General features: G+C 38.1%; 2 protein-coding genes across 5 annotated transcripts in view; one reads left to right on the forward strand and one right to left on the reverse strand.

Moving 5' to 3' along the window:
- Positions 1-18,934, reverse strand: part of C1GALT1 (core 1 synthase, glycoprotein-N-acetylgalactosamine 3-beta-galactosyltransferase 1) — a 41,130-nt gene extending 22,196 nt beyond the window's left edge. For 2 of the 3 annotated variants that reach the window (XM_058725004.1, XM_058725002.1), the window contains exon 1: positions 18,639-18,934. Coding sequence is in view for 1 of the 3 variants with exons in the window: in XM_058725002.1 (XP_058580985.1) it covers positions 18,639-18,645 (7 nt within the window). In the remaining 2 variants the exon portion in view is untranslated. The other variant, XM_058725003.1, reaches the window with a different exon arrangement.
- A 792-nt stretch (positions 18,935-19,726) lies between these two features.
- Positions 19,727-24,817, forward strand: part of ASNS (asparagine synthetase (glutamine-hydrolyzing)) — a 159,606-nt gene continuing 154,515 nt past the window's right edge. For both annotated transcript variants that reach the window (XM_058724999.1, XM_058725000.1), the window contains exons 1-2: positions 19,727-19,884; positions 20,030-20,095. The gene's annotated coding sequence lies outside the window, so the exon portion shown is untranslated. The remainder of the gene's footprint in view (positions 19,885-20,029; positions 20,096-24,817) is intronic.

The raw sequence follows: 24,817 nt of genomic DNA on the forward strand, positions 1-24,817 counted from the left end.
AGCAAATATGTTTAAAACTTTTATATGTTTTCTCTGATCCTCACAACAACTGGAAAACTTGATAGTAGTATCTCCTATTACAAATGAGGAAAATGAGTTTCAGAAAAATTAATGAAATTGACCCAAACCACACAGCCTACATGGTAAGTTAGGATTCTAACTCACATTTCACTTAAAGTCACCCATCAACTTTCCATAGTCTTCCCCCTTTCTTTCTAAAATTATCTTTAAATGGAAGATAAGAAGATTGTTACCAGCAGATTCTAGAAGAAACCATTTTTGCTCTATTCATAAATCTTGAGATGTAAAAAAGATACAAAAAAAATGAAAAGTCCATAGGCTCCAAGAAAGACTGAAAATATTAAGAGAGTAGTTGAGATCGGAACTGGTTTCAGACTAAATTTTCATGCTTCTGCTCTCCTACAGTAATCCTGCTAATATTTCAAATATTTCTTTATATGGCTTATTGCTGAGACTTAACCCCTTTCTTGCTTCCAATACATTTTTCACTAAAAAAAATTAAAGCTTCTGTTACAGAGAATAAAATTTTACTTGCATATTCTCTTACAGTTTTCTTGTAACATTTTGAGAATATTTCTACTAATTTTGTTTCTTTACAATTCCAGATTATTAAATTGAGCGGTCAATCTGAATTACTATATGCAAGTCTTGACGTTCAAAAATCATTTACAATTACATGGCAATGTGCTAAATACGGGGAAAAGCTAAAACAAAGTATCTTTCTCTGCCTTCATGGAATTTACAGTATTGTTAATTATACAGGGACACAAAAGCAGCAATGAAAGAGTTTAAAAACAGAGGGACACAGTTAAAGCAGTGCTAAGGAAAACTTAGAGCAAGCACTAAATGCTTACATTAGAAAAGAGAAAAAGTTTCAAATCATTTAACGCCAGGTCCCACTTCAAGAAGCACAAACAAAATAATCCTAAAGCAAGCAAAATGAGTGAAATAATAACAGAAATCAATAAAATTTAAAATAGATAAAACTAATAAAACAAAAAGCCATTATCAAATGCCTAACAAAATTATCAACACCTAAAAAAATTAACAATAATTCTTTGGACTCATCCAACTCAAGTATGTAATCAAATTTCCACAACTGTCTTCTATAATCAAATTGCCTCAATTGGTTCACAAATGTCTTTTTTACACTTGGTTTGGTCCAATCAGGATTTAAACTATATCCACATTCACAGATAAAATTAACACACACACACACACACACACACACACGAGAACATTTTATATAATAAATAGCTATTAAACATGAAAACTTAAATGAAACACATTTCTCTAAGAATGTAAATTATCAAAACTGACTCCAGGTATAAAAACTAAATGGACAAATAACCACAAAGGAAATAAAGAGCCAGACTTCAAAGAGGTCCAGGCTTTTCTTGGATAAAATACTTAAATCTTTCAAAAAACATAATTTTTATACAGGCATACCTCATTTTACTGCACTTTGCTTTATTGTGCCTTGCAGATACATTTTTTTTTTTTTTTTTTTTTTTACAAATTAAAGACCTGTAGTGACTTTGTCCAGCACGTCTATTGGTGTTATTTTTCCAACAGCATGTCACTTCATGCCTCTGCATCAGAATTTGGCAGTTGTCACAATATTTCAAACTTTTTCATTATTATATTTGTTATAGTGATTTCTGATCAGTGATCTTTGATGTTACTGTTCTAATTGTTTTGGGGTGCCATGAACTGTACCCATATAAGACGGTGAGCTTAATTGATAAATGTGTGTGTTCTGACTGCTCCACTAACTGGTCATTCCTCTTTCTCTCCCCCAAGACCTCTCTATTCCCTGAAACACAACAATATTGAAATTAGGCCAATCAGTAAGCCTAAATTGGTCTCTTCATGTTCAAGTGAAAGGAAGAGTCACATATCTCTCACTTTAAAAGTTAGAAATGATCAAGCTTAGAGAGGAAGGTATGTTGAAAGCCAAGATAGGCCAAAAGTTAGGCTTCTTGTGCCAAAAAGCTAGGTTGTCAATGCAAAGGAAAAGTTCTTACAGAAAAAAGTGTTACTCTAGTGAACTCATGAGTGATAAGCAAGCTAAATAGCTGGCTTAGTTATTGCTGATATGGAGAATGCTTCAGTGGTCTAGATAGAATATCAAACTAGCCACAACATTCCCTTAAGCCAAAGCCTAATCTAGAGCAAGGCCCTAACTCCATTCAATTTTATGAAGGCTGAGAGAAATGAGGAACTGCACAAGAAAAGTTTGAAGGTGGCAGAGGTTGGTTCATGAGGTTAAAGGGAAAGAAGCCATCTCTGTAAGATAACAGTATAAAGTGAAGCAGCAAGTGCTGATGTAGAAGCTCTGAGTTATCCAGGGAAATCCATTTAAGATAATTAATGAAAATAGCTCCACCAAACAACAGATTTTCAATGTAGACAAAATGGTCTTCTGTTGGAAGAAGATGCCATCCAGGACTTTGAGAACCAGATTGGACTCAGCTTCAAAGCGTCACAGGACAGGATGACTCTCTCGTTAGCGGCTAATGCAGCTGGTAACTTTAAGTTGAAGCCAACGCTCATTTAACATTCTGAAAATGCTTGAGCCCCTTAAGAATTATGCTCCATCTATTCTGCCTGTGCTCTAGAAATAGAACAAAGCCTGGGTAACATCGTATCGGTTTACAACATTGTCTATTTAAATTTTGAGCCTGGGGTGCCTGCATGGCTCAGTCCGTTAAACGTCCGACTCCAGCTCAGGTCATGATCTTGTGTTCTGTGAGTTTGAGCCCGTGTTGGGCTCTGTGCTGATGGCTCAGAGCATGGAGCCTACTTCCAATTCTTCCAATCCAAGAGGCAGAGAGTCTCCCTCTCACTCTGCACCTCCCCTACCTGCACTCTGTCTCTCTCTCTCAAAAATAAACATTAAAAAAATAATTAAAAAATACATTTTGAGCCTACTGTTAAGACCAACTACTCAAAAAAACAAAAGATTTCCTTTCAAAATATTATTGCTCATTGACAACGTACTTGGTTACCCTGAGCTCTAGTAGAGATGGACAAGATTAAAGTTGTTTTCATGTCTCCTAATACAACATCTATTCTGTGGCCTATAGGTCAAAGAGTATTTTTCGACTTTCCAGTCTTATTATTTAAGAAATACATTTTCTAAGGCTATAGCTGCCATACATAGTGATTCCTCTGATAGAACTGGGTATAATAAATGAAAAACCTTCTGAAAAGGAGTCAATATTTTATAGGGCATTAAGAACATTCATGGTTCATGGGAATAAGTCAAAATATCACCATGTACAGGAGTTTGGAAGAAGCTGTTTCCAGCCCTTGGGAATGAATTTGAAGGGTTCAAGATTTCAAAGGAGGGGTGTCTGGGTGGTTCAATCGGTTAAGTGTCTGACTCCAGCTCAGGTCATGATCTTATAGTTCATGAGTTCAAGCCCCACATCTGGCTCTGCACTGACGGTGCAGAGCCTGCTTGGGATTCTCTCTCTTTCCCTTTCTCTCTGCCCCTCTCCCACTTCTGTATGTGCTCTCTCTCTATCTCTCTCAAAATAAAAATAAGGAGTAAGTACCTGCTGATATGTTAGAAACAGCATGATAAATAGAATTAAAAATGAAGCCTGAAGATGCAATTGAATTGCTGCAATCTCATGAAAAAACTTGAATGGATGAGAAGTTGCTTCTTGAGGATGAGCAAAGAAAGCCATTTCTTGAGATGGAATCTACTCCTGTAAAGATTGTTGACATGGCAACAAAGGATTTAGAATATTACATAAACTTAGTTGATAAAGCATTGGCAGGATTTGAGAGGACTGACTCCCACTTTGAAAGAAGTTGTACTGTGGTAAAATGCTATCAAATAGTATCTATGCTACAGACACATCATTCATGAAGGAAGATTCAATGCATGTGGCAAACTTCATTGTTTATTTTAAGAAATTGCCACAGCCACCCCAATCTTTAGCAATCACCACCCTGATCAGTCAGCAGCTATGAACAGGGAGGCAACACCCTCCACCAGCAAAAAGATTATGACTCACTGAAAGCTCAGATGATGATTAACATTTTTTTAGTAATAAAGTATATTTCAATAAGGTAAATTAAGGTATGTACATTTTGAGACATATGATACTGTACCCTTAACAGACTATAGTGTAAACATAACTTTTATATGCACAGAGAACCAAAAATTCAACTGACTTGTTTCATTGTGGTATTTGCTTTATTGCAGTGGTCTGGAACTGAACTCACAATATCTCTGAGGTATGCCTGTACTACATGAATCATTCCAAAAGTTAAGCAGAACTTAACCAATTCTTCTTTTATGTAAAAGTTTGATATATAAATATCTGACAAAGACAGTCCAAAATAAAGATAGCATTAAAAAAAAAAAAATCAGTCTAATCTCACTGCAAAACAATACATTATCAAAGGGAATGAAGCCCAAACATTAGCCCATCTGAAGCTGGGTCTTCAGAAAAGGAACCATGAGATGAGGTTTATGAGAAATTATTCCATGGAAAAACACAAGGAAACAGGACAGGGAAGGGAAGGAGGTCATGTAAAATCCCATGGAAGGTGATTTTAGCTCAGTCCCATAGGGCAGTTTGGAGGCAATGCAAGCCACACCTGAGTTATAACCAATTAATCACTGGTTAAGGGCTCTCTTTAGGAAATAAATTTCCCAGACACTTCCATAGCTTATACATTGGCAAAGCAGGCCCTGGCAGTGTGAGGGCAGCCCTGCAACAAAAACCTTAGAAGACAGATAATGGGAATGAAAATACATCAGGACCCTGTGAACAGGAAGAAGACATGGGCCCTTAGACAAAGCACTAGCATCATCTGCTCTAGGCACTTTAGGACTGGGAAAGTTAAAAATCATTTGGTTTAATTTGCTCTATGGAATCCCCAATAGGTTCAGCAATCTATCATTCCAATCCAATCATTGTACAGTGAATACCGTATAGCCCCAAAAATGTATATAGAGATTTTAATTAGCTTTTTAGTATCTACTCTAAAATATGAATAACCACTTAAGAATCACCAGATATTTTAAGGAATGCCTTTAATATGAAAGAAAAACACCAACAAAGTCAAATTTAAAACAACATGGAAGAGATGATAAGATTAAAACTTAAAAAAAACCCCAATCACTGATATCCTAAGAGAAAAAATGTCATGGCATTCTATTTCTGAAATAAGAATAAGACAGTAGCTTAAAAAAAAATATGAGGACAAAAAGAAATCCAATAAATTAAAATATAAGAAAATAAAAAACCTATTGAATAGAACAGGCATAAGATAAAGTTAAGGAAATCACCCCAAAAGTGAGCAAACAAAAAGATAAAGTGATGGAAAACAAGAGAGAAAATTGATAAGATCAATTTATAAGGGCAGATAAAAAAAAAGGGAAGGTATCAACAATTAAATATTTCAAGGAAGTTTCCAGACTGAAAGGATCCAATGATAGCTAGCACTCTGAATAAAAACAGACCCAAAAAAGATATAGTATCATGTAATTTCAGAGCAATTTGGTCAAACTATTCTGTAAGCTTTCAGAGAAAGAGGCAAAGAAACAACAATGAAATGGTTTGGACTTTCAAACAGCAACACTGAAAGCTAGAAAGCAATGGAGAAAATCCTTCAAAATTCTGAGGAGAAATCATTTCCAACCTAGAATTTTATACCTAAACTATCCAACAAGTATAAGTAATGAGTAGAGATATTTTAAAAATATGACAGACTTTGGTCAGATCAATATTTGGTGTATCATATTGTATCTATCGTAAAGTGCCAGCAGGGCACTGATTCAGAAATGTTGAGCAAGCTGTCAAAAGATGCAGGTCTGGAACCTGGGAAAATATGCACAGTCAGTCACTTGTACATATGAATCACAAATTAAAAATAACACTGCCCTAAAATATGATCTAGTAAATAAAAATAGTTAACTACTCAATGCAAAGGAGACTCTTCTTTAAATTCATTCACTTAGTCTTTCCACAATGCTATGCAGGCTAAAAGAGTTGTGTAAATACCTAATACATTTGAGAATTTGCCATGTGACCTGATAATATAAAACACTCAAAAGACAAGTTAAGATTTTCTTTAGTATATTCCCTCTTTGCCTTCAAAGTGTAGCTCACTGACTCAACTTTCAATCTAAGGCAATCATCTTAACAAAATATAAAAAAGCATTTATGAACAGTGCCTGCACATAAACTCTCAAGTGTTTGCTAAATGAAAGAAAGATTCATGGTCAAAAGTTAGAATGAAAGGAAAAATTATATAAAGTACATTAACTAAATACAACGCTTTACAATCACTAAAATGTTTTTTAAAGATTGCATTATGACATGGAAACACGGTTAGAACACAAGTGAAAAAAAACATGCAGAGTTTTACATACAATGTTATTCCAACTCTGTGCTTTAAAAAAAATCCTTAAAAAAAAGACTAGAAAAATATGCCAAAATGTTAATAATTTCTCATTTCTAATTTTAATTCTAACTTCTAATATCAGTGTTAGGAGTAGGGGCAACTAAGATTTTTTTCCCCACATGTTTCCAAGTTGAGTTTAATGAGTATACATTACTTAAGCAGCTATCAAAAATAATACTCTTGTATCCCTTTAAATACTTAATTAGTGAGGACCTCAAATAGCTTTTGTTTTTATGGGTTATATTCACTGATTAGATTTTTATTAGAAATTAAAACATAAAAAGTTTTTAAATATTCATTTATTCATAATAATGGCAAACGCACTACCTGTTAACATAAATAACATTTTATGGAAAATATTTTATTTTATAAAAAAATGAAAGAGAAGAGTGGCATTGCTTTAAATTTTTATAAATCTCAGTATCTGGTTTAATAGAAGACCACTGGATCTAGAATTCCATATCTCCTGCATTTAATTTTTTGCAATGGCATATAACATGTAGCTTCTTAAAAATCTGACTATACATTTATGCGAGAAAGAGTGAATTAAAAAAGCAAATATTGATATTAGTATCATAATTTTTTATTTTATAGTCTTCGTGAAAGGGTCTAAGAGATCTCACTTTCCCTGGACCACACTTTGAGAACTGCTACATTATTCTGATAAAAAAAATTTTCTCCAAAAAATATTGAATGGTGGGTGGTAGCTTGCTGGATCATGAAAAATAGGATGGACGCTTGAGAGTTTTGATTTCTGGGTGAACAGAACCCAAAATGGACCATGCTATATTCAGCCTCCCTTTTTGATACAAACAGTAATACAAATAGTTAAAATAGTTAACTACTCAATGCAAAGGAGACTCGTCTCCTGTTCACAGAATGTAAACTACCAGAAGGCACAAAATAGTATCTTTCCTCTCAGAGTTACCAACTATGATGCTTCCCACAAGATGATAGTGCAATAAACATTAGCTGGCTTGAAATAAGGGAGCAAAGCATCTACCTCTTTATTCTTCTCCCAAACCCCCAAATCTGATTATATCTCCACATCTATTTTATCCCTCCAAAATGACACTTTTCTCTCTCCAGGTCTTGATCATTTTTCACCATGCTCAGGTCTTTTAACTTCTCTTAACCAACAACTTCATAGAGGCTTCACACAGCAGTCTTGTTTAAAAAACATGTATTTTCCAATGCCACAGGATGAAGTCCATACTTCTTACCTGGTACAGAAGACTGGCTCTAGTTTATCTTCCTGCTCTCTTATTTCTCATACTCCCTTATCTGTAAAGAGCAGTCAGCCATTCTCCCGTTTGCCATGACCTTTCATATGGATGACTTCAGCCATTCTATTCTTTTTGCATGGTGTGCCTTCCTCGATTTTGTCTACTGGATAGATGCCAAATTCTTTCAAGGTTTCTTAGTTTTGGTACTTTCCATGATCACTTTTCCCTAATGCCCATGGTCAAATTAACTGCTTTCTCTCAAATGTCTCCTTGTTCCTTTATTCACACCTCTTACTATGTATATACCATACTGCATAATAGAATGTGCATTTCTTCCCCACTAGACTAAGAGGTCCTTAAGAAAAATGGATAGGTTCTTATCTCTACATCTCTAGCACCTAACACACTCTCTGGCTTACAAAAGGCATTCAAATGTTTGCATGTTTGTCTTACTGAAGGGAGGAATACAGGTGAAATGATTTCTGCAAACAGAGATCTATATACCATCTAATTTACTAAATAAAAAAATCATATATGGATCCATCATTTGAAACCTAAAGGCATAAAACAGACATACAATATGAACTATATTCTTTCCTTTGACGTATCTAAACTCAAATTAACTATAATAGAATTACATATTAATTCTGAGACAGAGACACTAAAAGCATTTTCTAGTACTAATTTATTAAGATTATAGAAATAGAAAATTAACACACAGCTGTCACCTAATGACCCTGACGTATTTTGAGCATGGTTACACAACCTTAGTGCTAGAAAGGACCGTGGAATTTTATGAATCCTGAAAAAGCATGTAAGGATAAGAAACAATAAACATTCCAAAAACTATATAACAGTTCATAACCAAGTTAAAATCAAATTGTATTGTTTCAAGCTATAATTCTATTTTTAAAAATATTCCCATAATTTCAGATTCAGAAAATCAAAAGTGAGAATACCTTTTTGTTACTGTTCCATGAGAACATAAATATTTTTTTGCATACTCAAGCTACAATAATCAAAATAGTGGCACTGGCATAAAGATAAGACATATAGGGGCGCCTGGGTGGCTCAGTCGGTTGAGTGGCCGACTTCAGCTCAGGTCACGATCTCGCGGTCCGTGAGTTCGAGCCCCGCGTCGGGCTCTGGGCTGATGGCTCAGAGCCTGGAGCCTGTTTCCGATTCTGTGTCTCCCTCTGTCTCTGCCCCTCCCCCGTTCATGCTCTGTCTCTCTCTGTCTCAAAAATAAATAAAATGTTAAAAAAAATTGTTAAAAAAAAAAAAAAAAAAGACATATAGACCAATGGAATAAAATAGAGAGCCCAGAAATAAACCCTTGCATTTATGGTTAAAAGATTTTCAACAAATGGACCAAGTCCATACAAGAACAGAGGGCAGTCTTTCAAAAAAGGTGCTCAGAAAACAGGATATCTACATGCTAAAGAATGAAACCAGACCCTTACCTAACACCATATACAAAAATCAACTCAAAATAGATAAACGACCTAAACATAAGACCTAAAACTATAAAACTCTTAGAAGAAAAAATGATATTGGAATTGGGAACAATTTCTTGGATAGGACATCAAAGGCACATGCAACAAAAGACAAGTAGTCAAACTGGCCTTCATGAAAGTTTTAAAATACTGTGTATCAAAAGACACTATCAACAGGGGCACCTGGGTGGCTCAGTCAGTTGAGCATCTGACTTCAGCTCAGGTCACCATCTCACAGTTTGTCACCTTTGTCAGCCTAACGATATATACCCCTGGTAGTCTACCTCTCTCTCAAAATAAATAAATAAAAACTTAAAAAAAAAAAAAGACATTATCAACAAGGTAAAAAGGCAACCCACAGAATGGAAGAAATATCTCTAAGTCATCTATCTGATGGGGGATTAATATCCAGAATACATTAGAGAACTCCTAAAACATAACAACAAAACCAACAAAATGGGCAAAGGACTTGAACAGACATTTCTCCAAACAAGACACATAAATGGCAGATAAGCATGAGCATGTTGAGGATGAAAAAGATGCTCAACGTCACTGATCATCAGGAAAATGCCAACAAAACTACAATGAGATACAATAGGACGGCCACTATTAAAATAACAAGTGTTGGTGAGGATGTGGAGAAGTGCAAACACGTGTGCACTGTAAGGTAAAATGTACAGCCACTATGGAAAACAGTATGATAGTTACACAAAAAATTAAAAAGTTAGAATTACCACAGGATCCAGTACTTCCACTTCTGGGTTTATGACCCAAAGCATTGGGAGCAGAGTCTCAAAGAGATATCTGTATACCTGTGTTTATAGCAGCATTATTCACAATAGCTTAAATGTGGAAGTAATCCAAGTGTCCATCGATGGATAAATGGATAAGCAAAATGTGTTATGTGCATACAACGGAATATTATTCAGTCCTTAAAAGAAAGGAAATTTTGACGCATGTTATAACATGGACGAACTTTTGACGTTATGCTGAATGAAATAAGCCAGCCACAAAAAGACAAATACTATATAATTCTACTTACAGGAGACACTCAATTAAAACCAGAGAGATAGAAAGAAGAATGGTGATTGCCAGAGACTGGGAGGAATGGGAAGTTCTTGTTTAATGGGTATAGAGTTTCAGTTTTGCAAGATGAAAAGAGTTCTGGAGATAGATGGTAGTAATGGTTGCACAACAATATCAATGTACTTAACACCACTGAAACATACACTTAAAAATGGTTAAAATGTTAAATTGTATGTGTATTTTATCACAATAAAACATTGGAAAAAAAAGAATCAATGATAACAATGCCGATTTTCTCCAAATTTATGTATGTAACATCATCCAAACTAAAATACAAGATGATTTAAAAAAGTTAAATAACTCGGTAAGAAACATTTAAAAGCTTTGTAAAAATAAGCATGAGAATATACCGGGGAAATTCTGGAAAGGGGTGTGGGGTCAGACTAAGCTTAATGGAGTCACTTAAAATACAAGATTTTTGTGGTAAAAAGTTATTCTTAATGTTTGAAAAATAAATATGTGAGTATAACTGGGAAGTTCCTGAAAGGAACACTGAAGGATGGAGAGCAGATGAATCCCACCAGAGATTAAAATATATTACCTACAATAAACAGTGATATAGTAATTAAAACAATTTGATATTCATGCTGAACAGACATATCAATTTATCTATGATTCTGTAAAGAAAAAAAATTTTAATGCTTATTAATTAGTACTACAGACATAGTGCTGAGAGACTTCTTTTCTTTACAACCACACTGTCAGAACTAAGCTATCTGAAAGTATATGAACGAGACTGGAACATCCCATTCTTGTATGGATGATAGATCATTAATCAAACAGCAACAGGCTTAATTTCCAACTCAGAATTTCAGATAGGGTATCCCAGACACAACATTCCACATTTATCTTAACTGTGTAGTCTCTAAGGAAATAGGACTTTGAGTTTGCTTCTCAGCCCAGCCTGATGTTAATTAACCCCCTGACACCACAGCCCTGCTGTACTTCAAACTTATCAAATATTGCTTCATTTAAATTTTGTCTAAACTCCGCCCTTGTCCAAAATCCTATAATAACCCTATCCCTTCTTTATTTAGTAAAATGCTGACAGTTCTTCTGGTGTGTGGTCTCCCTCACAGATGCAAGTTAATTAACCTTTGTCAGCCTAAAGATATATAACCCTGGTGGTCTTTACTGGATCAAAATAAAGGGTTTATTTAAAAAACAACAACAACAACAACAACAAACAACTATGTATGGAAATTTAATACATAATATACATACTATTTTAAATCAAGAAAAAGATGGCTTAGTCAAGTAATGATACTGAAATAATCTTTCAGGAAAAAGATAAAAAGCAGCCAGCTGAATACCTACTTTCTTTCAAATTCCAAATGTTTCTAAGATTTCAATATTCAAAAAAAATGAAATTAAAACAAAACTAGAAGAAAACATCATTTACATTTTTTAAAAACTTTGTTTAATGTTTACTTTTGTCGGGGGGAGGGGTGGAGAGAGAGGGAGACACAGAATCTGAAGCAGGTTCCAGGCTCTCAGCTGTCAGCACAGAGCCCAAAGCAGGGCTCAAACACACAAGCCATGAGATCATGACCTGAGCCAAAGTTGGACATTTAACCGACTGAGTCACCCAAGGCACCCCACTTTATCATTTTTGTACCATGAATTGAGATCTTCTCAAAACTCAGAAGCTATGACTATAGGAAAAGTGAAATTATTCATTGATTAAATTTCTGGCAATGAAACTGCTGGTTCAAAGACATGTTCCTATATAAAATGTTGAAAAAAAACCAAAACTGTACAGCAAAATTGCCAAGAAGTATCATAACAAAAAAGACAAAAGATTAATATAAAAACAGATAAAGTTAAAACAGGCACCTGGGTGGCTCAGCTGGGTGAGCGTCCAACTTCTGCTCAGGTGATGATCTCACAGTTCGTGAGTTCGAGCCCTACATAGGCTCTGTGGTGACAGCTCAGAGCCTGCAGCCTGCTTCAGATTCTGTGTCTCCCTCTCTCTCTGCCCCTCCCCCACTCTCACTGTCTCTGTCTCTCTCAAAAATAAACATTTAAAAAATTAAAAAATAAAATAACAGATAAAGAAAACAAAGGATTTGCAGAGAAGAAAATACAATGGTCGAGGATATTCAAATTCCACATTAAAGAGGAATACCTGGGTGACTCAGTAGGTTGAGCATCCAACTCTTGATTTTGGTTCAAGTCATGATCACAGTATCATGGGATCAAGCCCTGCATCAGGCTCTACGCTGAGCGTGGAACCTGCTTGAGATTCTCTCCCTCTCCCCCTTCGTCTCCCCACCACTCCCCACCCCCTGGCGCTCTCTCTCTCTCTAAGAAAAAGAAAAAATTCACATTAAAGAAAACTAAATCAAATGCAGAGATAGTATTTTAACCTATCATACTGGTAAAAATGTTTAGTAACACACAGTAATGACATGGTAGAGAAAACTGGCACTCCTGCATTCTTTCTCACAATACACATATTTACCGTCTTTTGGAAGGACAATTTGGCAATATATTTTAAAATTTTTAAATGAGTATGACCTGACCCACCATTTCATCATCAGAAATTTCTCTTATGGGGGCGCCTTGGTGGCTCAGTTGGTTAAGCGTCCAACTTTGGCTCAAGTCATGATCTCACAGTTCGTGAGTTCCAGCCCTGCCACTGTCTGCACTGACAGTGCAGAGCCCGCTTAGGATTCTCTCTCTGCCTCTCCCCCACTTGCACTCTCTTTCTCAAAATAAATCAATAAGCTTAAAAAAATTTTTTTAAAAAATTTCTCTTATGGACAAAAACAAAGTCGTCTGCAAAAATGTTCATGGCAGCCATTGCTGTAAGATGTTTGCTTGTTGATAAGGAACTAGTTAAATAAACAAACAAGGTACATCCATACCACAGAATACTCTGCAGCTGTCAAAAACAATGATCTACATGTGCTAAGGAAAATCTTTGCACATTTGGCAGATTATGATTTTTTTTGCCAGTAATGTGTGTGGCTACTTTTTAAATAAGAGAAATGTAAAGAAAACAAATGGAAAAACCCAAACTAAAACCATAGATAAAAAATGTCTACACAGAAAAGAGTACATTTTCTTTCCCATCTCTCTGTGTATCTTGCAAAAAGGGTAATGTCTACATCAGCTTATATGTATGTGCATCTTTTACTTTACAACAAAGAGATGATGTCCACTTCACCCTTTCAAAACTATTTTCTCCCACAACACAACTTCAGTCATTAAAACTGTGTAAGATAAAGATTTATTTCTATATTTTTTTGGGAGTGTGCAGTACAAGGGACAGAGACAAAGAAACAGAGAGAGACAAAGAGAGAGAGAGAGACAAAGAGAGAGAGAGCGAGAGAGAGGGCATCCTAAGCAGGCTCCATGCCCAGCATGGAACCCATGACCTGAGAGGAAATCAAGAGTCAGATGCTTAATCTACTGAACCACCTACGTGCCCCCAGAATGATCTATCTAAAATGAAAAGCTGACCAAGTCACTCCATGAATTCTCCATGGAGCCCCACTGCCTATAAGACAAAAACTAAGCATCTTTAATTTACATGATATATATATAGGCTCTCCTTGATCTAGACTCTGTCCAGATTTCCAGGCTCATATTTCAATACCCCATGCCTTATAATTTACTCTTCAGTAATCCTGAACTACCTATACAGTTCACTAAACATCCCAATGCAGTGGGCTCCTCTATTCCTATTGTCTCCTCTGTCTACACAATACTGTCTTCCCTTCACTATCTGTGCCTCAACCTCTCTAAGTCCCATCAAGCCGGTGTTTTTTATTGGCACAACTGACACCTTGAGCTGGATAATTCTCTCTTGTGGTGGCTGTCCTGTTCACTGTAAGATGTTTAGAAGTATCTGTGGCCTCCACTCACCAGACACTAGTAGCACTCACCCTGGCTGGGACAACTAAAAAGGTCTCCAGACGTTGCCAACTGTCCCAAGCAACAAAATCAGCTCCAGTTAAGAACCACTCTACTAACCTGTTAAAATCTGTTTATCATATATATATATATATATAAAATATCTAAAGAAGAATATATAAAGACTAGTTGTAACATCAGTTAACTTTGAGGCAGGCAACTCAGTGACTGAAGTAACTAGGGAGGAAAAAACCTTATTTTTCACTACAGTCCTGTATGTTTTTCATCTTGTACCTCTCTTCTAACCTCTCCACTGCTACCACCCTAGTCCTACCACCCTACCATTCCTTTTCTTCCTTCTCCTCACCCTCCCTCTTTCTCTCTCAACTAGTATAACTGGATCCTAATCAACTTTTCCCTTTACAGCCTTCTTTCTTCAATCCATTTTTACCAGTCCATTTCACCAAAGTGATCCCTTTAAAAAGACATTAGTCATTTGCTCCAAATGCTTCAGGGTCTTCTCAGTCTCACTCAGAGTCAAAGCCAAAACCAGTAAGATGAACCTGAACGGTCTGCCATCCTATCCTCACTCTTCTTTCTCTGATATCTCCTCCTAGTATTTGGTTTCTACAGTTCAAAAACGAACAAACAAATTTCATAAACTCAACCTACTGTTTCCCTTGCTGTGTTCTCTCTGGACTCCTTGCTGTTCCTCAAACACATGAGGGTCTCTGCCCCTGCTGTTCTGTTGGGAACACAACTCATCTACATAGTCACATGGCTCACTCCCCAACTCCTTCAGGCCTTTACTTCTCAGGGGGTTTTCCCTATTCTTACCCACAGCACCTACTAACGTCTAATATATTACATATTTTACTTACCTTGTTTATTGTCTCTTTTCTCCATCTTGTTCATTGATTCTCAAATCTGAGTCTGCATCAGAATCATCTGAAAGTCTTTTTAAAACAGTTCCTGAATCAAGAGGTCTGGTGGGGGCGGGGGGGGTGCGGGGGGGCATTGAGCCTGAAAATCTGCATTGTTAACAAGTTCCCAGATGATGCTGATGCTGCAGATCCAGGGACATTTTGAGAACCAACATTTTAGAATATAAGCTCCTCCAGGACAGAGATTTGTATCTGTTTGTTTTCCCTCTACAACCTGGTTCTGAGTCAGCAGTGAGATAAGTAAATGATAAATAAGTAAATTTAGATGCCTCTACTCTGTTCCCACCACACCCTCTGATTTGGTCTGCCCTATGGTGCTAAAAATTTATTGAACACTGTAAAAGATAAATGTGACCTATTTGGAAATGGGGTCTTTGCAGATGTAATCAAGTTAAGATGAAGTCATCAAGGTGGACCCTAACCCAGTATGACTGGTATCCTTATAAAAAAAAGGCAGAATGCCATATGAAGAGATACAGACAAAGAAAGAATGGAGGGGAGTGATACAGTGGCAAGTCAAGGAATACGAAGGACTGCCAGTGACAGAAGAAGCTCAGAGACATGAACAGATTCTCCCCTACAATCTAGAGACCATGGCTCTGCCAACATTTGATTTCAGACTTCTAGCCTGAAGAACTGAGATGATGAATTTCTATTGTTTTAAATCACTCAGTTTGCCATATTTTGTTATGGCACCCCTAGGAAAATAATACAAGGACCAAGAATGCAAATTACTACACCAAACCATATATAATTTCAAATTTGGCTGTATCTAATTTCCACCAGTTCAAATGTTTTCGTGCATAGCTTTAGTTGTAAACTAACCAGGTTTCCCATTTCAGAATCTCGCCAACCTAATATTGCTTTTTCCTGCCTTTAATATGTGCCTTCAATGTGCAAGGCAGCTCATACTACAGGTTCTAGATAAATTATTCAGATTTTTTGGTTTCTCCTACTTTCTTCCAGGCACCTCTATTTAACAAATATCAACTTCTTTATATATTTTTCTCCAAGGGACACTTCTTTTATTCACACATTATAGATTTTGGTACGTATTTTCTCCTTGGCCATTCGAATTAGTTGCAAAGTGAAAATTTAAGTACACGTTAGATATACATTTAGATTTTTTTTTAATTTTTTTTTTTTTTAACGTTTTATTTTATTTTTGAGACAGAGAGAGACAGAGCATGAACAGGGCAGGAGCAGAGAGAGAGGGAGACACAGAATCTGAAACAGGCTCCAGGCTCTGAGCTGTCAGCACAGAGCCCGACCCGGGGCTCGAACTCACAGACCGTGAGATCATGACCTGAGCCGAAGTCGGATGCTTAACCGACCAAGTCACCCAGGCGCCCTGATATATACATTTAGATTTTAAGATAAAATGCTAACTTCTTTTTTGTAGAACAATATTCCTTTTCTTTCTTCTTTTTCTTCCTTCTTTTAAAAGAATGACCTTAATCGTAATGAATTTGGAGCAAAAAAATTTTGTCATCTTTTCTTCCCACCTTGTTATAGTTTGTACACTAGCGTCTTTATTCAAATCTCAACAAATGTTCTAAAAGTAATATGGTTGTATTAGGAAGCTTAAAATTTTAAATGAATGTGAAATGAATTTCACCAAGTTGTCCCTTTTCCATTTAACATTTGTTTACAGCTACAATGTCACAAGAATTCCAATCAATAATTTCATCACACAAAGGCTCTATTTTAAATTACCATGGTTTACAAAATCTATAAGCTGTAAAATGCAATTTTTATCTTAGGGAGCAAAAATCAATATACAAATAGTAAACAGTATTAAAAGGACACACTTTTGTATTTCTATGACTGGGTGAAAATTAATTCATTATATGTACCACTAAATAAGTTTGTGATAAAATTCTAAGAATTTCTGGATATTAAATTTACTCAGAAATACAGACTAGTATAATCTATACCAAAAAAAAGCATATTTAAGAAAAACTGTATCTATCCTATCTATGAATATCAACCACAAAATATTTTTTAAACACTGAGGCCTAAATAAAAAGATATAGAAAAACACAAATTACAGGCATATTTGAGAGAGATTTTTAATAGTTCTCCACCAGTACTTAAAAACCATGCTCCTTTCCTACGAACATTTTAAATGAGTCATACTTTCCTTACTAAATCACTGTTTTACTTAACATATGGTGAAAAGAGTTAACTGTTTGGTAACTTAAAACTTTATATCCACTTAAATTGCACATCAATATATACTAGCTAGTGGAAAACAAAATAAGTATAGTTTACTATATTTAATACTCAGAACACACAGCATCATGTGCATAAGGCTCACTTGACATTTATCTGATAAGGGTATGGAAAATTGTTTAAATATCTCCTAAAAATTCAAGTTCCCACTGTCTAAACCTACACCAGAATTAAACAAGTTGAACTTGTGCACAACACTTGTTCCTGGCACCCAGGCCAAGCTATCTATATTCTATGCTTAACTTTTAGTAAATGAGCATATTTCTGTCCAGGTCACTTTGGCCTAATTATTCACTTTAACGTGTTAAAGTTCTACCTTTATAACTAACTTTTTAATTCATACTGAAGTCAAGTCATGGTTAGCGTAATAGTTTCCAACCCGAAAAGCATTAAAAAGATGTACTACAATATCTATAACGAATTTAGAAAACTAGATATAAATCCAATCAACTTTTCCAGAGCATGTGGTGCCTTCTTGTTTATTATTTAAAAAAAATAATTAAGAGGAGAGTAAGAGCTAGGGAAGAATAAATCCCCACTCCCAAATTACATTCTTCTTTTAAGAGTATATAATTTATCCAAATTCGAAGGCGTATGGCCAACTTGTCAGCACCTACTACTCACACACTCGCGAGGGGGTGCCGGGGGTGGAGAAATAAACTCTTTGCCTCCTTCTCTACCGTGCAAGTGAGCCAAACACACCTGGCTAGCTCACTTTGCCAGAGGCAGTGAAATTTTAAAAAATAAATCAGCCACAAACCTGATGATCCAAGAAAGCCCCGAGGAAGTCCCCCCGGCACTTGGGGAAGACGCTCGCTCGCCAGGCACTCGCGCTGCCCGGCAGCCCGGCGGCTCTCGATGAAGGTGGCCACACCTGAGCCCCGAGTCCGGCCGGACCCACAGGTCGGAGGAGGGGGGCGGGGCGGGGACCGCCCGGCGGGCAGGACCGCTAAGTGATCCCGCCGCGACCGAGACGCAGCTCGAGTCTCACTGCCGCCGCCCGACGGCGGGCAGCGCGCGAAGAGGAGGTGAGGGGCACCAGAGGGCAGAAAGGAAGAACCCACCACCAAGAGGAGGCTACTCGTCAACAAAATAGCGGCCCGGTGGGCAGGCTGCCCCAATGGCAGTTCACAGTGGCGCCGGGAGGAGGAAGTGCCCCGCGCCTCCCTCAGCAGCTCCAAGTCCCCAGCCCCGGCGGCGACCCCGAGACACCTGTTTGGCTGCGCCCGGGTTTGGTTCCACCCTCCACGCTCCCCCAAAAGCACACTCCGAGCTGGGAGGACGAAGGGAGCCGAGACCTTGGACCCGCAGCCTGAGGGCGCCTCCGCCGGCCGTACCTGACATCAGCCGCGGCTCCCTCTCGCCCCTCCTGGGGGGCGGAGAGGGGGACGACAGGAGACCGGCAACCTTAGCTCCTCCCGGCACCGGCAGAAGTGGCTCGTGGCCGCTAGCGGGGGCCGCCCGCTGCCGCCCAGATTATTCCCTGGCGGCGGCGGCGGCGGCGGCGGCAGCGGCGGCGGCGGCCGAGGCGGACCCAGCTCGCGCTCCCGCCCGCTCGCTCCGCCCCTCCCCGCAGCGCGTCCAGGCCGCGGCCCGCCGACGGCGCAGCCGCCACCCAGGGGTCTCCTAGCGCTGACGTCTCTGCCGCCGCACCAGCCCCAGGGAAGGGCGGAGCGAGAGGGGGCAGGGTGGGGCGGGGTTATGGCGACGTGCGGACGCAGAGATTGGCCGCCAAGCTCACGCCCCGCCCTTCTGCGAAGGGGTCTGGGAAGTCGGGTCTTCTATGAGCAGTAGTCGCTGCCCACTTGCGGCTCCTCGCTGCTGGGCTTCTCCTTCCTGGTCCTGGTGCTGGTTTTGCACTAGCTTCCGGACCTTGAGAGAGACTAAGCAGTGAAACTGCAGGGACTGAAGCTGGAGGTACCTGAGGGACCTCTGTGTGAGGGACAGGCTCTAACCCTGCAGAAGTCTTTTGGCCTCTAGCCTGCTTCCCGTTCTTTTTTCTCCTGTCCCCCACTCACCCACCCACCCACCCACCCCGTACTCTCTGTAGTCAGTATCTCTCTGTCCTTAATGAAAGGAAATACGGCAAGATGAGATATGCAAACGGGTGCTGGGTAACCAGATGTGTGAACCCGGAAGGGTTGAAAACATAGTGGTACCACAAAGCCTTCTGTAGCACACGCGGTTTGGTTCTGTCATTACTTCAGTGCTGCCAGGCAGTAACAGGAAGAGCTTCCTTAGCGCTTTGTAAAACTCATCTTTCTTTTCGTTGGCCAAAGGACTTTGAATCAGAAAGCTGTTTTTGGATTAGAGGGAGGAGCCTGTGAGCCACTGAGACAACCCCCACAGCAGTCAGGAGGTGGGGATAAGGTCTTGGCTTTAACCATCCTCTGTCTACAAGGCCTTAGCTTGAGGGTAAGAAAGCTATCCTGCCTTTAAAAGCCTTCCTCAGTCAGTTCTTAAGTGCCTTTCAGTATAGCCTTTAGGAGTGTAGGCTCTGGGCTGCAATCTTGGTTCCTCCTATTTGCTGTGCAACCCTGGCAAGTTACTTAACATGCCTGGGAGAAATACGGAGCAATGTATGTAAGTTCTTGTTCTTTTTCCTTTAATTTGTTTAGATTCAGCTCTACTGGAGTTTGCCATGATAGGCCATTAATAGATCCAAAGGGATCTTACAAAAGAATTGAAGCACATCTAGTGATTCTTATTTAAACCTTTTATTTTTCAGATGAGAAAAACTGAGGTCAGAAAAACTGATAGACCATTTTAGAGGTGCAAGTATCCTGATGTTCAGGTTAGTACTCTTTTCCCCACCCATCTGTCCAGACTTCTTTCCCTTCCACCCTTACCTGTATTCTCTTCTCTTTTTCCCAACCTCTTTTTCCCAGCCTTACCCCCTTCCTTTCCACAACTACTGTGAAACAGGAAAAGGAGACCCTTCCAGAGGTCACAGTGTTCCAAACAGAAAGCAAAACAAAAACTCGAGATACCTTACCTAATTTTAATTTTATTGAAAAAAATGTTTAATTGTACTGAAATTTTTAATGAGTAAGAAATAACTTTGCTTTTCCATTGAGCAAAGATAAGAAACCATTCCAAAAAGATAAGTTCAGCCATTGCATGTCTGAGAAAATTACTGGCAGGAAGTAATATTTATATGAACAAAAACTAGATCAAGTCAGCCCCCCCCATCCTATTGGGTATGTTTGAAAATAGCTGTTATTTGTATGAAAACTGTACATAGTTATTCAAACAAATAAAAAAAAATAACCCACAGATAAGCAGTTTTAAAAATGTGTGTTACATTCTTCCAGATATAAAGAAAAACACATAAAGACATAAAAATACAATATTTCATAAACTGGATCTTATATAGTTCTTTTCTCACTGAACAATATATCATAATTAACATCATTTTTAAAAGTTGCGTTGCCTGTTAAATGGATGTACTATCATTTATCTAACCAGTATTCTATTGATATTTTGTTTTTTTTACCCAAATTTTTGATATTATGAACAACTCTGATGAACTTCCTTTTGCACGTACCTTTGCACAACTGTATAATTATCTCCTTGGACAGATTCCTAGTAGTGACATTAATGTCAGCCAATTCTTCAATGTTATCAACTAGAAAAAAGAAAATTGTGGTTACTTTGAAAAATATGCTTTATATATGAGACTCACAATGACTAGATTCTCCCATTTGAAACAGATAAATCTTAGTATGTTTGTTTGTCTGGTGTGGTGTTTCAATAATGTGTGTCAAAGCTCGTTGGAGCAGGATAATGTGTGTTGAGGCTCCTTGGAGCAGGGCGGTAGACACTGCTAGTTGTTTAAACCAAAATACTTTCTTCCTTACTAGCAGAACTCTGATATTTTTTCAGGGTGACAGTGTGTCTAATTAAAAGTATTTACTTCTCGGGGCGCCTGGGTGGCTCGGTCGGTTAGGCGTCCGACTTCGGCTCAGGTCATGATCTCAGGGTCCGTGGGTTCGAGCCCCGCGTCGGGCTCTGTGCTGACAGCTCAGAGCCTGGAGCCTGTTTCGGATTCTGTGTCTACCTCTCTCTGTGACCCTCCCCCGTTCATGCTCTGTCTCTCTCTGTCTCAAAAATAAATAAACGTGTTAAAAAAAAAAAAAAGTATTTACTTCTCCAGATTTCTATAATCCATGACTGGCCATGTGACCTTTCAATAAAATGCAAATTGATATTGCTAGGAGAGGCCCAAAATTTATGGAAGAAATGTCCTTTTAGCCATTGGACCTGTACCTATTTTTGTTGTCTTACCTGGAACAGTGACATGATACTGGAGGTGGAGCATCCATATTTCAACCATAATAACCAAAGCCCCACACAGTATTAATAGTGTAGGAAGTCAGAGGTACCAGGGTTGTGATTGCTTTGGAGGGTCAGCTTATTAGCTCTGGACTGACCATTTCTAAATTTGTTGTTATGTGAGGGAAAATAAATCCCTCCTATTTAAGGTTTTGTTGTTTGGGTTTTCTGTTATAAGTACTGAATACAATTCCAAATTGATACAACACGATAGGACAAGTCATAATTTATTTGGCACTGTATGTAGAATTTTTTAACAGGGGAAATAAAAATAAGGACACAAAATGGGAACAAATAAACAACAACTATAAAGAAGCCACTCTTTAATACACTTACTTTCCTTTAAATACCTACATGTTATAATGAGGTTAACAAATCATTTTGTAATAATTAGATTAACTTCTGTAAATTAAATTATATTCACTGATATAGTGGCTTTAAAATATGTCCACAAGTTCTTTGATGCTTCTTCCTTCAAAAGGTGGAACTTAATTCCTCTCACCTTGAGATTGGACTGTGTTTAGTGACTTGTTCTCATGAATAGAATGTAGAAATGATGTAGTGAGACTTCTTAGAGAAGATCTTAAAGCATATGCCAGCTTTTTTCTTCTTCTCTCTCTGGGATTGCTTGCTGGGGAAAGATGGTTGTCAAGTCACAAGACTCTTAGGCAACTTTAGAGAGGCCCACATTATGAATAATTAAGGTTTCTGGCCAACAGCCACTGAGGAACCAAGGACTCCTGAGGATAGCCATGTGAGTGAACTTGGAAGCACATGCTCCAACCCTAGTCAAGCCTTCAGATGACTGCATCCCTCATCAACATCTTTACTGACCTTAGGAGAGATCCTGAGCCAGAACCACTCAGTTAAGCTGCTCCCAAATTCCTGGCCCACAGAAACTATAGGATAATATATGTTTGTTGTTTTAAGCCATTAAATTTGGGGATAAATTGTTATAGAGCAAAGATAACTAATATAGCTGGGTATAATAGACCCTAGCACAATGGCTGACACATACATAGGTGTTTAATGATTTGTTGTTTGAATGAATAAGCAATTCGATGAAGAAGAATATATCTTTTTCACTTTAAAGGGATACCTAAAATGCTGGTATTATTTTTGATCCCTGACACCTGTATTGTATAAGGTTTTTGGACATGATCATAGAGAAATCACTTGTGAATCTTATTGCAATATAAACATCAATAACCCTGGAGGAAACATATAGTGAATAGAGCAGTGGAACCCTTGAGACTTGGATAATGCTCCCAGTTTTATCACTGATTAGCTGAGAGGCCCATGGCAAGTCACCTAAACTCTCTAAATCTCAATTTCCCTATCCATGAATTGGGGAAAATAATCCCAACATGCCTCAAAAGGTGATTAATCACATTATATGTGACAGTGTAATTGAAAAGCATTGACATTCTTTTAATTACATTAGGCTCATGAGGTCTATCCTATTTTATTTTTAAGCAATTAAGCATTAAATATTTTAGGTGTGTACACCATGAAGACTTTTCTTTCAAGAGGTGATAACTTATTACTGATTTTACTGTGTACATTTATAAAATATTAGCATCATTCATAGTAAGCAGTAAGATTTAAGAGTATGGCGGGATGGTAGGTTATTATATGTCAGATCTCATTTTATTAGCCTGTTGAAAATTTATTGCACTTTAAAAAGAATACATAATTATGACTGCCTCCTTTTTCTTTTCATGAATTAATTTGTAATTGCAGTTGGGTGTGTGCCCCTCTTTGTGGTAACAGTGGTAGTTAAGCATACTTAGTAATAGACATACATTTAACCAATAATTTGGTCTGAGTCTAAGAATTTATCCTAGAGCAAAATTGCACCCAACAGCAAGAAAATAAACGATAGAATATACATCTTGCTCTTTCAGTGAGGAAGACTTGGGCACACAGGAAAGTCTTTATACAGGGAAACATCAGAGGTTATGCAGTTGTTGACAATGCACAGTTTGGTGGTGTGGATGACCCCAGAGGTAAATATGTGAGATGAGTAAGATAGAGCTTTAGTGTAAGATTCAAGTCCTCGTTATGTAGTGGATGAATTATTTAAATTCCGGGTGTTTTGTTGTATTATTCTTTCTAACTTTCTGGTCTTCAGTATGACTCTAAATCAGTTGAAACTACCGGCTTAACTAGACATCAGGTTATTTGTAGTTGTAGATGACCCCTGCTACTTACCATCTTTATTAACTTGAATAGGAAGGAGAACTCTAGAAAAAAAAGGACAGAGCTGTCTTTTCTGGTGAGAGTGTGCTTTTCAACAGGGCTTCTTGTTTCATATTGAAACTACCTGGCGGGGTGGGGGGGGGGCACTTGGGAGGCTCAGTTGGTTAAGCACCCAACTCTTGATTTCCGCTCAGGTCATAAGCTCATAATTTGTGAGTCTGAGCCCCTCATTGGGCTCTGGGCCAACAGTGCAGAGCCTGCTTGGGATTCACTCTCTCCCCCCTTTCTCTGCTCCTACCCTGCTTGCTCTCTCTCTCTCTCTCTCAAAATAAGTAAATAAACTTAAAAAAAAATAAAATAAATCTTAAAAAAAAAAAAAAGAAATGAAAAGAAAAGGAAAGAAAATACCTGCCAGGATGATGTATTTTCATCCTATGGAAACTAAAAGAGCATTTCCAAACAGTTTTTATTTCTCACACAGCTACATCTTCACAAAATCTGCCAAGATTTTGAGACAGCTACAACATTAGAGTTATTTTCTAAATTGATTGACACGTAAAGGAGATAAAGGTGAAGAATGGAGCAGAGGAGGTGATAAAGAGAAAAAAGAAAGTTTAGGAAATACTTTTAACCTCATGGGAAGAGGACTCAGCATAACTCACAGCATATTAGTTTGAAAGCAGAGACTGCCACTGTTGCACTGAGTAACTTGTGTCATCTTGGGAAAGATTCTCAATTTATGAGATTAGGCTCTCTGATTACTTACCCTGTGTTCCTCTAGTTCCCTGGAATAAGAATCAGAATATTCCTGGGGCGCCTGGGTGGCGCAGTCGGTTAAGCGTCCGACTTCAGCCAGGTCACGATCTCGCGGTCCGTGAGTTCGAGCCCCGCGTCAGGCTCTGGGCTGATGGCTCGGAGCCTGGAGCCTGTTTCCCATTCTGTGTCTCCCTCTCTCTCTGCCCCTCCCCCGTTCATGCTC

The sequence above is a fragment of the Neofelis nebulosa genome, chromosome 4 (assembly GCF_028018385.1).
Source record: "Neofelis nebulosa isolate mNeoNeb1 chromosome 4, mNeoNeb1.pri, whole genome shotgun sequence".
NCBI lineage: Eukaryota > Metazoa > Chordata > Mammalia > Carnivora > Felidae > Neofelis > Neofelis nebulosa.